At 36.3% G+C, this 16832-nt stretch overlaps 1 protein-coding gene across 2 annotated transcripts in view; it reads right to left on the minus strand.

The window, feature by feature from the left end:
* EDIL3 (EGF like repeats and discoidin domains 3) overlaps window positions 1-16832 on the minus strand; it is a 235995-nt gene that overhangs the window by 88868 nt on the left and 130295 nt on the right. For both annotated transcript variants that reach the window (XM_063180903.1, XM_063180902.1), the window contains one exon: window positions 11294-11407. In XM_063180903.1, the coding sequence (XP_063036973.1) occupies window positions 11294-11407 (114 nt within the window). The remainder of the gene's footprint in view (window positions 1-11293; window positions 11408-16832) is intronic.

Consider the following 16832-nt stretch of genomic DNA (forward strand, 5'->3'; position numbering starts at 1 on the left):
GTGTTCAATGAAGCCAGTAGATAACTGTGGTGTTTCCATTTCAAGGTTTTAGGTAACATCATGTAGTCACAAAAATCCAAATAATTTGGCATTTCTGTTTTAAGAGTAAAACATGTACAAACATTTGAATTTATTGTGGAGAAAATCTTCCCATCTAATCTTACAAAAAGCTTTTCGAAGCGTTTGAAGAGGCATAGATTGATCTTGTAGCTTTCACTATTATCTATTTAAAAACAACTCTTCATAAATGTTACAAGAAAAGGCAAATGTGATGTTACCTGTCAGCAATACATAAATAGGTGTAAATACACCAATTTCCCTTGATTCCTTAAACTCTGCCATCTGAATGTGAGCCAGGAGTCCTTACTGTGGCAATAATATGTCTATTAGGAAATTTCATATAAAGCTGCACAAGGCAAAATTGCAGTGCTACTACCAGGGCCAACCTGTTTGGTTCTTTTGATTAAAAAAAAAAAAAAAAGAGAATAGTACTAAAGCAAGCTATTAGTTATCCATAACGATTTATCAAAAAACTCTAAGATAAAAAAAGAGAGAAAAAAATTAGTTTTAAATTTCCAATATCCACTTCACCCCATGTCCTCAGTGCCAGGGCAAAATTCTTGTATGACCCCAGAAGCTTCCTAACATTTTTATTGTTGAAGTCTCACTTTGTAAAATTCCTTCTGACTTCCAATCCCTTTGGGGTTTGCAGGGACCCAAGCATCACAACACTGGGGGCTCTTTTGCTAATTCACTTGCAACAGGAATTGGCAGAGAAGGGAAATTTGTTTCCCAAGATGCCTTTTGTGAGAGGACCTAATCTCAGCAAAAATCACTCTTCTGCCAATGTTCTTTCCCACTAATTCACCAAATTATTATTCACCCAATTATTTGGTGACTCACTGGGCCTGCTTCTCCTTGTACTTTGGAGTTGTGGTTGCTGGGCTACTTGGTGGCTAAAAATTAGGCTTTCCAGCCACCCCACTATTTCAAAGTGTGGAAAGTCCCTGAAATTAGCACTCTCCATCACTAAATACCAATAATAAACAACCCCAAAAAATAGTGTTTCAATATTTAAAACAATGTGAAATCAATTCTAGAGAAATGTAACGTATATAAAGGGGGCAATCATGTTGCACATCATTATTAAATCTCATTTTACTTCCAGGAGATATATATTTGTGTCTAAGATTAAACACAGCTTTCAAAGGACCTGTGCCCCGTTTCACCTGCAGAAAACTCAGTGGAAAACCCACCACACCTTCAGCAGAGATGAGGCTGAACTGATTCCATTTTGCACTTTGGGAAAGAAATTTGATTCTTGAGGATTTTCCACCTGACCTTTTTTATCACAAAAAAAAAAATCTTCCTATGTCTAAAAACCAAACATTCACTCAGATCCACACCTGATGGAAGGGAAGAAGGCATTGTGAAAGATATTGTGGAGCGACCAGGAGGCAAGAAAAAGAAGATGAAGAGGTTTCATTAATAACAATAAAATTATTGGTCACCTTCATCTATGGAAGCTCCTATCCAGAAGAACAAGGGAATTTTTCAGAATTACTGAAGAAAAATAATCCCTTTTTGCAGAGAGTGGACATGAGGATTCAAATTTTCTTTCAATGTTGTACATTTCCCAGCCTTATTTGTGTTTTGCTAACTTTGATGAAATGAATTACAGCACTGTTACTTTTTGTGTTACATCTACAATGAAAGCTCACATCACAGATGGGTAAAATTGAATTTCGTAAAAAAAACAGGAAGAGTGTAATTACACAATTAGATTTCAGCAGCAGGAGAATAAATGGGAATTGATATTATTAGAATAACATTAAATATAATATTGCAAACTACGCACTGAAACTGATCTTCAGTGAAGGCGTGCAATGTTGCTCTCAAATACTCAGATTTGCCAATGGAAGGAAATCATGTTTATGGCTGAGGTATGCCAGATTTTTCTGGATCAGCAAAGGATATTAATGTGTTTTAAAAGGTAAAATTTCACATTATATTTTCTGTAAAGAAAATTTCTATTTGCACCAAGCTAAGAGATGGCCAAATTACATTACAGGAAAACAGTCACTGATATGAAGGAAAATTGAAGTAAGAGTTAATTCTGTCAGCTTTTCTTGGAAGGCATCCTACCACACTTGCGAGTCTGTCCCGAGCAGCGGGAGCTGCGATCCTCCCCTCATCTCTCATTTCCTTCCCCTCCTGAAAGCTGCAGGTGGGAGAGCTGTGCTGGGAGTGGAGGTTTGAGTTCATTTAGGGCTCGTGGAACTGCGTTCTGGTTTTTATTTTTTTCTTTTTTTTTTTTTTTTTTCTTTTTTTTTTTTTTTTTTATTTATTTTTCCCCCTTGTATTTCATATGGATTTTCGTGTTTCACAGCCTGGTTCGGGCCCCGAGACTAAACGAAATTCCAAAATGTGAGCCAGCTTTCAAACCTCCAAGTTTTTGCAAGGTTTATGCCGTGCTCACTTGTAATTCCACTCTGTGCCCGGCTCGTTAACTGCTCCAGAGCTCGAGACAGTTTCATTTTGAGGAGTTTGTACAGCCCTGGATATGATTTTACTCAAATTGATGATTCCCGTGTCCACCAAAGGGCAGCAGCAAACAAGACCAGGCTAATTCTTATGGCAAGCCACCCTCCCCAGCCAATCTATTTGGAAAAAAATACCCAATATCTTATGTAATAAGCCTTGAAATAAGGTATTTCAAAAATGTTCCCGTGACTTGGCTGCTGGGAACTCTTTCAAACTGACTGCAGCTGTAAATTTTTTATATTTAATACACCCTTATATGTTTATATTTAATATATACCCCTTTTCACACGTTTATAATCATTAGTGGTTTTTCATTCCATACTTTTAGGAGGCTTTTTTTGGTCATAATAACCTGTGATTTGTTTTGAGCTTCCTTCTGCAGTCTACAGTCCAGCTTTTATTTCTTTTATAGTACCAATTTCTTACCTGCAAATTATTTTTCATTTCTGTGAGGACATAAAAAAAGAATGTGCATTATTGACCAGACCAGGAACTTAAGGGGCTATAAGGGCTACTTTGAGAATAATGGAGTGCTGTAATTTTTCTTTTAAGGCTGAGAAATACTGAAATATTCATTGTCATAGACTTTGCCACACATAAAAATGCACATAAAAGTTCTTCCAACAAAGGAACAGTGGATCATGTTTATAAGTTAAGATTTTTTTTTTTCTCCTCTACTCTTTTTGTGTGTCTGGGATTCTGTGAAAAGGTAAATTCACAGTGCTCCCTCAGCAGGAAAAGAGGGAGAAGGAATCTCTGACTCCATCCTCTTTTTGCTGAGGGTAATTGAGTCAAGAATGACACAAACCCTTTAGAAAAGGAGATCCACAGGTTAAAGTAAGAAAACATGGCAGGAAAGTTGCCACAAGGTGGTTCTATCTAAAGTCAATAATATAGGGTTGAATGCAGGGTTGAGTTAATATTGTGGCTTTTGACTCCTCACAAAAGCCATTATTGCACTTGGTGACTCACGGAGTAAGGAAACAATTACACCTTTAAAATATTCCTATTGGGCCCTCAGGGCTTGCCCGAGCGTTTTACACTGAGTTTCTGCCACGCAAAGACTGAATCCTCCCCACCTAATCAAAACAAGATATTGAGAAATTACTTTTCAAAGGGAAACAAGATACTGAGAAATTACTTTTCAAAGGGAGATGCCCCTGCACAGTGCCAGAGCAGCAAGATGAAAACGCACCCGGAGGCACGGGGCTGAGGACTTTGCTTCCACGTCAAACACGGGGAGATCAGTCCCATTTCTCCTTTGTGCTGGACAGAATTGCAGCTCTGACCTGCTGAGCCCAGCTCTTGCCAACACCTCTGTGTCCTTTCTGGACAGAGAAAGTCCCTGGTGGAAGCGGGGGTGGGTTTGGAGCTTTGCTTGAAGGTTTTAGGGATGTTGGAGTTTGATTAATATTTCTCACTAGGTCATTGAAGTGCCCGGGAGAACACGTCAATGTTGACAACGTGTTCTGTCGTTCCTACAACATTTTCTGCCTCTTTGCACTTCTGTACCAAATGAAAGCAGAAATGCCTGCCAGACAACATTCAGAGAGCGGTGCAGATTCAGCAAAAATCATCATTTTCAGCAAAAGGGCTCAAGAGGGGTTTTGTCCAATGCAAATATAGAAATTGTATTCCATTCAACATTAGCTGAAATAGTTAAAAATGTGCACAAAGCAGAATTCTTATTACTGATGTTAGCCTCCCTTTCAAGGAGAAATTCAACTTTTGAAATACTTTTTGCTTCTGTTCTCATGGCATGTTCAAAAAAGGACAAATTACTGAGGTTGAGTTGAATTACATGGCCTAAAGTCACATTCGACATGTAAAAATTCTCCCTCCTGCACTTTCAGAGTGTATTTCTGATATGTTTCTGCTCTGAGATATTTCTGTAATCCAGGGAGCTCATACTAGTACTATTAACTTGATATTAAATGGATAAAATTCTTTTAGGCACAATTTTTTTTTCATCATTTCTTTTGCATGAGATTAACCCCATATAATCCCATAAATCCACAAGGATATCATGTGAATGATAAATTAACTACCCTGAGGATACTGAAAAATTAATTCTCTGTGATTAATAATTTTATATACATACATCTACACCTGCACACACACATATGCATTTCTATAAAACGTCCTTAATCTTTTCATGGAAGTCCTGAATTTGTCATCTAAATAATGACTAGCAAGAATGCACATATTTACCAAATTTTTCTGCAGTCTATCCTCTGCTGACAATAATCTGACAACACTGGCTTTGAAATTCTATGATCTCTGAAGTGAAACAAAGCAAGAAAAATATTAAAATTTAAATAAACTCTTCTCTTGCCTTAAAAATTAATTAAAGAAAAGTTTTTACTTTCTTGATTAGATCACCATTTGATTAACATTTTTTAGCTGGTGTTAAGCTTTGATTTCATGCCCAGGCTCTTTCCCCTGCCATTCCTTTGTACCAGCCCAATACCTGTGTGGCTGTGAAGTTCACTGGATCAAAGAACTGATCTGCTTTATTAATTACCTTCTTTTATTCCCCCTTGCCACTCCTTCATTGGTATATTTGTCCAGCTTTGTATTTCAATGACTTCTGACTTTATGTTTAACACATGCATATATTTAATATTTGAGATCATGAAATAGGCACACATTCAAAACAATCAAGAATAAGCTTAAACTCAAACCTCATAATTCATTAATCTCAGAATTAGTCAAACTGATATTTTGAGCTGTAGGGAAGAGTATGCCCTCCTAAATGTCATCGTCAGAGAGTTTCATGATAATCAGTAATTTAGGGAACTTGTGTTGATTCCTGGCAGGGGAAGGGTTTCACAGTGGCTCACTGCAAGCTCAAAGTATTTACTGGTTTTAGGTTGGAAATGCAAGATGTGTGCTCTATTCCCACCTGCCAGAGGTGGGGCAGTTCTCTCCTGTTCACGGGTCAGTTTTCTTTATCTCTCCCACAGCCAATCCTCCCTCCAGGAGCTCTCTGCTGTCCATGGTCCATTCATTATTAATCACCTTCTGTCCATGGCCCATTCATTATTAATCACCTTCTGTCCATGGCCAGGGAGTGTCCCTGCAGGGCTGATCCAATCCCACCATCCCACGGGGAGATGCCCCGCCCAGGGGAGGAGCCAAGCATTCCTGCCTGGATCCAATCTGAGCTTTGGGACACCCCAGCAGCCTTTGCCCCCTGCACTGCCAGAGGAGCAGCTTTCTGCTGCCCTGCATGGCCAGAGGGAGCCCAGGCCCATCTGCAGCAGCCCTGGAGCTGCAGAGGAAAACTCCCCCCTTGTGCAGGATCCCTGCTGCAGCAGAGCCACAGCTGGGGCTGCAGGAGGGCTGAGCCCCCGTGGGATGGGGCTGGGGCACCCCCTGGCACTCAGGGGGCAGGGACTGTTCTACCACTGACCCTGTCAGTCGTTTGTTTTTGTACTATTGCATTCATATTTTTAATTTTCCTAGCGCAGAACTGTTACTCCTACTCCCATATCTTTGCCTGAGAGCCCCTTAATTTCAAACTTAGAATAATTCAGAGAGAGGGATTTACATTTTCCATTTCAGGGGAGGCTCCTGCCTTCCTCAGCAGACACCTGGCTTTTCAAACCAAGACGTTACTGAAGGTGAACAAAGAATCTCAGGCCTTGAAACCAAGGTTCCCCAGCAGGTAATCTGGAAATAACTCACATATGCAATGGGGTCTCCCTTACCATTCAGTTCTTAGCAGCTTAATTTTAACAGGTCAATTCCATGACCTGACTTCACCACAAAGCCCCTAACCACATTCATTGATTTCAGAAAGTGGTGAAATTCCGATTTCTATCCATATTTTGAAAACAGAGATTTCCTGGAAGGCAAAATTTTTCCCAGCAATTTCCCCAGAAATCACAGCTTTTTCATGTTTCATAAATGGTTTCATTTTGCCTGTGCACTTTTTAAGCCCTTATGCCTGTTTTGAGTAGGGTTTTTCTGAACCTAAGCATGGAGGATTTATCAGCCCTGGGCCCTGCTGGGCCAGGGCTGGTCAGAGCTTCATCTGTAAGACAGAAATACCCAAAATTCACCCAAGACTATGAGCATCAAGCTGAGGAGTTCAAAGGACGAGCATCTGAAGCCAAAAATGCCCAACACTCTGCCTTGAGGACACAGAAGTTTAATACAGGTGGCATGAAAAAGGAATAAGGGTCTGTTAGAAAAGATACTGTAAAATAGTTATTTATCCCATACTATAAATCATGTGAGCTGCAGGGTCATGCCCCAGGTATAATTTTGAGAGAAGGAAAATTCTAAAATCATAATGTATTAGTGTGCTTTGGATGAAGCCATCTAGTCTGGGAGTGTAAAGCTGCATGTAAGCAGGAGTCTTGAACATCTCTTTATGCCTAGATCTGTCATATCTTCAGATAATTTTTTAAGCTAAAAAGACAGGCATTTTCATGTGAATGGAAAGAAAACGCCACTTTGATTTCCACAGAGAGGAAGGCAGGAGGCAACCAAGAGCAAGAGAAACACAACAGTGTACTAAACCATAAAAGCAGAGGAAATCAGTGAAAACAAGGTGGAGGTACACCGCTTAGCAGGATTTCTGACATGCCAGACAAATAAATAAATTGCTGCGCTTGCTTTGAATGCAGTTCTCCTACATATGGGCATGTTGAATCCACAGAAAAGGAGGTGAAGGGGCCACAGTATATGTAAAGAAATATTTATAGTGACTATTTTGATCTAGATATTTAAAGAAAGAAACATAGGAAGAATTGCCATATGCTTTAATGGCAGAAACTCCTGGCATTTAGCAAAACAGAGCTCCAGGATGCACAGTGGTGGAACTGTAAGTTGTCCACTGCCAAGATTAAAAACATTAAAATGGAAGGGAAAGTGATCAAAAAAGTCACCTGTGCAAATGCTTACATATTTCTGCAATTCTCCACCCACGCTGATCATGGGAGATTTTAACAATACAGATTTGCACTGAGTAATGTCAGCATCCTGACCGTGATGAAAGTGCCTGCAAGAGAATGCTGTGATCCACAAAATTAAAAAAAAAAAAAAAAAAAAAAAAAGAAAAAAAAGAAAAAACCAAAAAACCCTCCAACCACAGGAGAAACTGTCTTGGAAACAGTATTTTATTTATGGATACTCCAAGACTAAGGAAAGTTGAAATGAACATGATCATAATTGATTTAATTCAACACAGGAGCAAGAAATTGCTTCAGAGAGTGGGAGAGCAGAAAGAGATGCAGCTGCATCAAGGAAATTCTGGGGCCTTAGAAATCTGGGAAGTAATATGGAATCAAAATAGGTTAAATTTTACATTCAGAAGATGGGAAAAGGTGCTTGCTTCCCATTCTGTGTTTGCTAAACATCTGCAGGCAGATTCTGTAAATACCAGATGTTTGTTGAAGTGTCTCTTAGCAAGCTGATAAGCTCATTCCAGAATGGCTGAATTTGTTTTCAGGCTGTCAGTGCTCTCACACTCCACTTTACCCTGATTTTGCCTCGTCCTCATTTCTGCTTTAAATGAGAAGCAGCTGGTTTAAATACCATTTATGCCTGAATGGCTAAAACCAGCCATAGCTAATAGGAGAGAAAAAGAAAGATAGAGAGAGAGAGAGGGAGAGAAAAGGAAAGGAAAGGAAAGGAAAGGAAAGGAAAGGAAAGGAAAGGAAAGGAAAGGAAAGGAAAGGAAAGGAAAGGAAAGGAAAGGAAAGGAAAGGAAAGGAAAGGAAAGGAAAGGAAAGGAAAGGAAAGGAAAGGAAAGGAAAGGAAAGGAAAGGAAAGGAAAGGAAAGGAAAGGAAAGGAAAGGAAAGGAAAGGAAAAAGAAACTGAATATAAACAAGTCTGAATCTCATCCATGCCAGAAACAGACTCAGAGGATGGTTAAGGTGGTCCAAATATGGTTAAAATCTCATTTTAGTGTTCAGTTTCAACCCTTTCCTTCTCAGGCCAGCTGAGACCAGCTGCACTAGTTATTCCAGAGGCTTTTGGGACTGCTCAGAAGGATTTGAGTGGGGTGTCACACAAGGATCCCAGGATCTGGGTGCAGCACAACAGTTGTCTCACAACTGAAAAGTGCCACACATGAGATAAAATGGAAGGGAGTTATCTGGGGGATTGGCTAAGAGGAATTAATTGTGGTGAAGTCAAATGGTGGAATTAAATAAGAGGGAAAACCTAGGTGGAGGTGTAGGAAAAAGGGTCTGGCACAAAATACAGGAGGCTGATGAGTAACATGACAAATCCTTGTTGCACAACAGTGATATTTGGGCTATAAAAAACTAGATAAATTATTATAAATGCATCCTGTAAAACAGCTTGTATGATCCAAGTTTGCAGGTTTATTTTAATTCTACATCAAGGATATTTTACATATTCTGTGATGTGACTCAGGAATCTTTGAGCGTTGTGAGGTAATTCTGAGACAGCAGTCAGTAATTTACGTAATTAGCATAACAGTATTTAATTATATGATTACTGTAAATATGTGCAAAACTTTGATGGTGTAATTAGAATGTGTAATAACTACTTGTAATTACGTAATTAAGTGTGATGACATAACCAAACTTCTAATGGGGGAAAAAAAAAGTATTTTCAAGCCCAGCTATAGAAAATGGTATAGTGCAAGTTATAGAGATGGTAAACTATTTATATTTATATTTACATTACTATATATATTTATATTTACATCAGTTATATATTTATATTTACATCAGTATGAATTCTTCAAAATAAGACCCAGAAATACAGAGTGTGGATAACACATTTTGCAATAGAGCAGCAGAGTTCTTTCACTATTTCAATAAACTGGAAAGCTTCAATTTTTTTGTACATATATATACTTTCTCCTATATGCTCTCAAAACCACAAATGTGTGTTTGTGCTTATAGATACACACACATAAAACTTAATTCAGTTTAATATAGGAGATATGCAGCTTCACACACAAAGTTATTTTTGCATATTGCTACATATACATCTATCTAAAAAAAAGGAATATAAAATAACAGATGATGGTTCAGGAAATGCAATGATCACTTAAGTAATAGCTCTGACTACCCCATGCCCAGCAAAACAGGAGATTGAGCTGATGTGATCTATTATCTGAGCAGTGCTCATGATGCAGCCAAAATAAAGAAGGGATAAACTCTGAAGAGATGGGTGAGATTCCTGGTAGAATTCCAAATGGCAATTCAATTGCACCTAATAAGGAAATGCATGAATTGCTTCACCAGCAAATTCTGAAAAACACTTTAATAGCTTTGGTTGTTTTTTTTTTTTTTTTTTTTAATAAATCCTTTCAGGCAGCCACAGAGACCTGTGACTTTCTCAAAGCAAATCTTCATCTTTTATTCCTCTCTAGAACTACATACACATTATGTTGCGTGCCTCAAATATTTTTCTGCTGTGTATAAATCTGGGAATTCAGTGAAGCCACTTCAAATAAACATTTGTTGTTATTGGTCCATCCTGTTTCCCATTGTCATTCTCCCCCATACATCCACAATGTAAATGCAGGAAAAAGAATAATATTTTTCATCTCTGTTATGTTTTCAGCTTTTGTTATGATATTTGATATTTTCCAGCTTTTGTTATGTTTTCATTTATTTATGATTCAACTTATAACACCTTTTTTTCTTTTTTTTTTTGCTACATGAAGTAGGATTTTCCTTGCACTAGAAGCTCCTTTTCTTCAATGTGGATTAGCCTAGTATTTCAGGTATTCTGAATGTAAAACCCAAACCCAACTAAAGCCAACTGTCAAATACTTTCCTATTTCTTTTTATGGCAAGACATTGGAACTATATTAGCTTTACCCACAACACCATAATTTTAACATATTTTGTTTTACTAAAACACCCAGGCTCTCATTTAAAACCCAACAACCTCTAATACCTAAATATTAAGGTACATTGCAATTTGTGCCAAAGCAGTTTATTCTGTTTTTGTCATTTTTGGTCTTCAGGATTACCTAGTCTATCATACATGAAGAACTTTAGGAATCAGACCTTTATGGTGCATCCATAGTCAATGCTATTGAAAAAATCATGTGAAGTTTTTCCCAGGACAAATCCATTAATGATTGTTAATTCTATTAATGACTTCCCCACAAAGCAGTGGTTCAGATATCAGGGGCTAGAGAAATGTCAGAGCAAATAACAGATATTTTTGCCCCTTTCCTACATTTGTTGATTTCTGCCAAAACATTGCTGAGGACAGGATTTTTGATGAGATGAAACCTCAGCCTGAATAGTATTTTTCTGTTTTTATTCTAAATTACATTATTTTACTTCTTCTTTAACAATAGATACTTATTATACATTTTGAAAATGTGTCCATCATTTCAGATGCTTTACTTGAATGTGTGACAGATTTGCTCTCTGAAATTCCCTCAGTTTTGAAGGGAATAAGTTGGCTATTTTGAGGTTTCTTTATATATATATATATATATAAAATACTTCTGTAAAGAAGTATTTTCACAGTAAATTAAAGTGTTTTGGTTTTGTTTATTTTCCCCGTAAAAATAGAATCTTATATATTATATTATATTATATTATATTATATTATATTATATTATATTATATTATATTATATTATATTATATTATATTATATTATATTATATTATATTATATTATATTATATTATATTATATTATATTATATTATATTATATTATATTATATTATATTATATTATATTATATTATATTATTAAAAAATAATGGTTTTAAACCATGCTGTACTTACTCTGCTGGCAGTTCCTTCCCATAAATTCACCTGGACATTCACAGGAATAGTTGGCCACAAGATCTGTGCAGATTCCACCATTCCTGCAGGGTTCAGCTTCACATTCATTCACATCTGCAGGAATCACACAAAAGGATGCCATGATTAGGAGAGAAATGGTAAAAGCAATATGCACATGTTTAAAAAGAATTTTTAAAAAAGAAGAAAAAACGAGATAGAAGTTTTATTGTGTCCTATAGTACAATATAATTCAAAGTCTTGCTCAATGATTTCCACTGTAACTTCCAGATGATAAAAGGGCCAAAAGTTTGGCCTGAAAAAAAATTGAAAAAAAACCAAATTGTAGTAGTTCTAATGGAGCAATCAGTAGAGATTCTTGCAACTTCAAGGAAAGTAGTTACTTCTGTATCAACAGATGCCAGTTAAGGATGCGTCTCAGTTCATCTCAAATTCATTAAACATCTAATTGACAAGGCTGTTTAATCATCTAAAAAAATTCCCTTTCTGTGAATGAGTTAGTGGGCAAATTGAAGGTAATAACTCAATCTAGAAGCCAGCAAATTGCTTTAAATTCAAAAGACAGAAAAGGTGGGTAATCTCACTTGAGTTCCTCTTTTTCAGTGCACTTTGTCAAACTCTGCAAGAATAAAACTCCCCTGTGTTTTTCAGTGTAGCAACCTTAGGTGTAATATCAGATTCCTTTTCTCAAGTGTGACATAGAATTTTTCAGTCAACATTAAATAGGCATGGGGATTGTATTGATGCATCATAATTAAAGTTCTCAGTCTCCACATTTATATTTAGTCTGCATGGACTGGAAATGTTGTATAGTTTTTACACACCATTTTAAAAGGACTGCACTTTTGAAGTTAAATATTTTAAAGAGGATACAGGATGTGGTAGATATGGTAGAAAACATGGTAGATAATAGGGGAAATCACGGGGAATTGAAGTCATGCTCCTTGCTGTTGTGTTGAATCTGTTTCTGCCCCCAAAATGCCTTTGTTTGTTTGGTTGGAGTTTTTTTGGATTTTTTTTTGTTTGTTTTTTTGTTTTTTGTTTTTTTTTTTTGCTTTTGCTGGCATCCACTAACTAAAGAAAATGCTACGAAAATGTCTAAATCTTATGCAACACAGCTTTGCTCAGGAGAAGCAGAATTCAGTTCTGTCAACAAAGTTTCTTGAGACTTGGTAGTTTGGATATGTGACTTCTGTAGTTTCAACTTGATTTTCTTTTTTTCTCATTTTCCAGGAATCTGTATTCAAAAAATCAGTGTTTTATACAGTGAATAGGATAATCTTCCCATTGCTGTGAAGAGAAATGCAGATACAGGTTTTCTGTGAAATAGGAAGGTTTTCAGATTTTTATGCTAAAATTATTGGTGGCAATGGATCCCTGGGCCTCTTTTTAACCCCTCATGTTTTTCTATTTCTCGCTTTTAAAGATATTACCTACTGGCAATAATAAAACTTTAGAGTCAGCTGAATTTTTTCTATTAAAGTTGAGCAAGAGGAGTAACAGCTTAGAGTTCAAGAAATAATACCTGCCAAGGGAAATGACCAAAGAGCAGACCTGCTCAGTTCTAAATTAAATTCTTTATATGTATTTATAAAATTTAACAAGGTTCTTCAGCTCCCTATTTGCCTTTTTAAGCAAAGCCCATTAACCTTACATTTTTATCAGGTTATTCATCATTTTAATACAGGCTAACACATTTGTGGGGTAAAAAAAACCAAGGTCACTCTGAACTAAAAAACATTAAGTGAACATATGAACTATCTCCCACTATGCAGGTGGTAATTTATCCTCTTAAAAGCTTTTCTGTGTAAAGACAGTATCCTCTCAAGATTTTTTTTTCCTATTATTCCATTCTTCCTGAAATAGGAGGATAAAATGCACAGCTTTCCAGAATATTCCATATTGTCTGTGTGGTGATGGAGAAATATAAACTGAGCTTGGAGCACCACATCCTTTTAAAACAACCCTCATATTCCAATAAGCAAGGATCAGAGCAGAAAGATGGAAGTCGGTAATTATTATCTTTGTTACTTGGTTTCTACAATGATTTTTTCCAGTAATTTCAGAAACTTGAATCCCATCAGTTCAAACAAATATGTCATATTTGGTGAAAGAATGAGGTAAGGCTGGTCATCGCATCATGCCTGACATGCTCAGTTGAAAAGAAAATCAACTAAACCCTGTTAAAGAATAGAAAAACATTCTTTACCTTGTGTTGAATAATAATTTCTACAGAATTACATATTTTCCCGTTATTATTTAATTTGACTGAACATGCAGAAGAAGAATATTTAATTAAGGGTGGTTTCTATGAATTGTGGTGACTTTATGTTCAAATTCCCAGATGTGCCAATTCTGATAACACACTTTACACCAGCTGGTGTGTTCCTTCCTTCTGGAAAACATAAACTTTGTTATGTTACCATGACAAGAAGTAAATTTCACTAGAAATTTTAAAATACCAGAGTTTCTTGGGAAGTTGCTCCTACAGACAATAAAGACTCATGCAGAAAACTCTCTGTTATCAGATTCTAATTCTTCACCAACCACATAATCTACCTACATAAGAAGGATAAAGGTTTTCTTTTTATGTAAATTAATAATGCACAGTAAAAATCACTGCAGGATGCTCATAATTTTTCAGGTAAGGTTAGGTCTTAGCCTCAAGGCAGATCCTTTTGCTTTGCACTAAACAAAATGCAGAGACCTGGGTGCTGCCAGAGAAATCTGAGTTCCTCACAGAGGGAGGCGGTGGAACTGATAAACACTGAGTGAAAAGGACTCATCAAAAGACAGAGGGAAGGTCTGGATCTCTAGATAGTGTTCAGTTAGATAAAAAACAACAAACAAACAAGCAACAGTAAAGGAAATGAAAGAAAACCAAGAGGAACTGCAATACCCAACAAACTGAAGAAAGCAAAGGAGAACAAAAACATCCCCAACCCAAACAAAACGAGACAAAAAAACCCAAACAAAACCACTCCAAAACCCCCAGCCTCAAAAAACCCAAATGCCCAACCCCTCATGATTTCTCTACTGAAGAGGGATTCTGAAATTCAGGATGATGCAGGAACAGGAAAACTGAAGTTTTCTGTAAACAGTTTGTTCCTTGAAAGATATAGCTTGAAGGGCTGAGAGAGTTGATTAGGAAATAAAGCCTATGCTAAGGTTTCTTTTTATGCTGCAGATGATTAAATTTAAATTTCCTATCTCCTAATATCAATCCATAATCACAAAGCTATTAAGCAGACTTCTGTTTGAAGCACAGTTGTGTTGCACCCCAGAACAAAGTAGGAAAGTAGCAGAGAGCTTGGCTATGTCACATAGCGACTTGGAAAACCATCAAGGGGCAGATTTCTGTGGTTTTCTCTTCCTTTGATGGATTTTATATACATATAGATACTTATTTAATCCTCTAAGTATTTAATAAAACATTGATAAAACAACTACTTGCAAATGCAATATTATTAAAAATGCCTAGCCCTCATTTTGGGTTTTACCTGTTAAATACAGTCACACATATTTTCCTGAAAAATCACCCCCCATGAAATGGGCATTTAAATTATGCAGCTCTCATAATTAAAAATTTAACTCTTACATAAAGCCCTTTGAGTCCTTCAGCAAGCTACTTGGTACAAACCTGACTTTTTTTTCTGAAGGAGGGACCAATGAGCTCAATTTATCTGCGTTTTTTTTTTTGGCCAACACACCTTGTGCTTTGCCTGTGAGTTCACACCAGTGTCTTGTTCCTGTCCCCTGCCTGTTTGTTCTTTTCACAGCCCAAATTCCTGGTTCCTGCCACCTGAGCCCTTGTTTCTGGTCCAGCACTGCCTTTTGCCATGCAGGCTTCCTGAAGCTCTCTCCTGCTGACCAGAACATTCCTTCCTTATATTTTGGTTTTGTTCTCATTTTGGCTTCTGGATCACACTCAGGCTGCTCATCTCAGCCTTAAGTCATGTTTTAAAATCAGTCTTCTATCATGATTAAGTGGTTGGCCAATCGCAGAAACAGCATTTTTGTTCAAGAGTCTTCACTGGAAGCCAGCATGGCCTTTATTAGGAGAATTGATCCAACAAAATCCATTTATCCTTTATAAATGTTGCAAATATTTTTCTTTCCCATAACAAAGTCAATTTAGGATACCATTTAGTACAATCTAGGAACAAAATTGATCTAGCTATATCTGTTTCATAATTGGCTTCTGTGAAGACCCACAGCCATACATTGGATAAAGAGCAACTCCCAATGTGAGTTAACTTCACACTCCCTCCTGTGCCCCAGGTTTCAATATTTTCAAAGAAAACCCAAAATATTTCCCTACACATTTGTGCTTCAAAATAAAACTGTTATATAGCTGACAATGTGCTCAAATATCTTTACTTTTGGAAGCTGGTATGACATAATGTGGACAAAAAGATAATATGGAGTAATTATCTTAAAGTTTTAATATCTTTAATTATCTTTCTTTGGGGTTTAAGTTAAGCTATTCTTGTAGTTGCTTGATGGTTCTTTATAGCTTTTTAAAATGCATTCTAGGTGTCTTTTCTTTATTGTGTATCGGTCCTGAATGATTAAATTACACACGTCAAAACCATATCCCTAAGTTCACAGAAAATGTATGATCTTGCTTGCAGAATTTTGTAGTACCTTGTTATCATTCAAGCTTGATCTTTCAGATATTCAAAGTTTTTATTATTAATTTCCTAATATTATGAAACTCGGCTTATACGCTCTTATTTTTTATTTGCACCAAATATTTTATTGCTCAAGGACCAAATATTTTTAAGAAATACTGAATGGCAGAACTCCATTGAAAAGAATGAAATTATATTGGTTTTATTTGGCAAATAGTCTGGCTCATGAGAAACTGAAATTTAATAAAATTATCTTAACAGTGAGCTACTCAGTGATATGATAAAATTTGAAGGATTGCAGCAATTCACATATAGAAATACACATCTTCTTTAAGAGTAAAATATTTTAGTTAAAATGTTTACCAAAAAAAAACCCCAAATCAAAGCATTCTTCCTCATATTCATACCATTTATAAAAACAAGCCTAAACTGTAAAGATCTCCTAAATTAGATTAACTTGCTGTTTTGGGTTTTTTCCCTAGAAAGCTAATAAATAAATAAGTAAATAAATGTGTCTAAACAGAATGAAAATGCATCAGAAAAAGCACAGGTGGATGACCTTCAATTTTTGGCTAAAGATATGGAATGTATATATAATTGTCACAATAATAATTTATCTTAATAGTCTTAATTAGAGGTTTAAGAAGGTCTCTAACATGTTCCAAATGAATGTTTGTTTGTAATTTACATAAACAGATAAACTGTAGCTTCAGCTATAACTGATCCTTGACTTAATTAGGATTATGCAAAGACAAGCACTAGCACGAGTTTGGCTCAACACTGGTGTGAAACTTTTACAAATAATGTGGCATATTCCTGTGAAATACGGGAATTTAGTATATACTATATATTAAATATCTGAATTGGATGTGTTAACATTCCACGCA

This window comes from Melospiza melodia, chromosome Z (genome assembly GCF_035770615.1).
Source record: "Melospiza melodia melodia isolate bMelMel2 chromosome Z, bMelMel2.pri, whole genome shotgun sequence".
Classification (NCBI taxonomy): Eukaryota; Metazoa; Chordata; class Aves; order Passeriformes; family Passerellidae; genus Melospiza; species Melospiza melodia.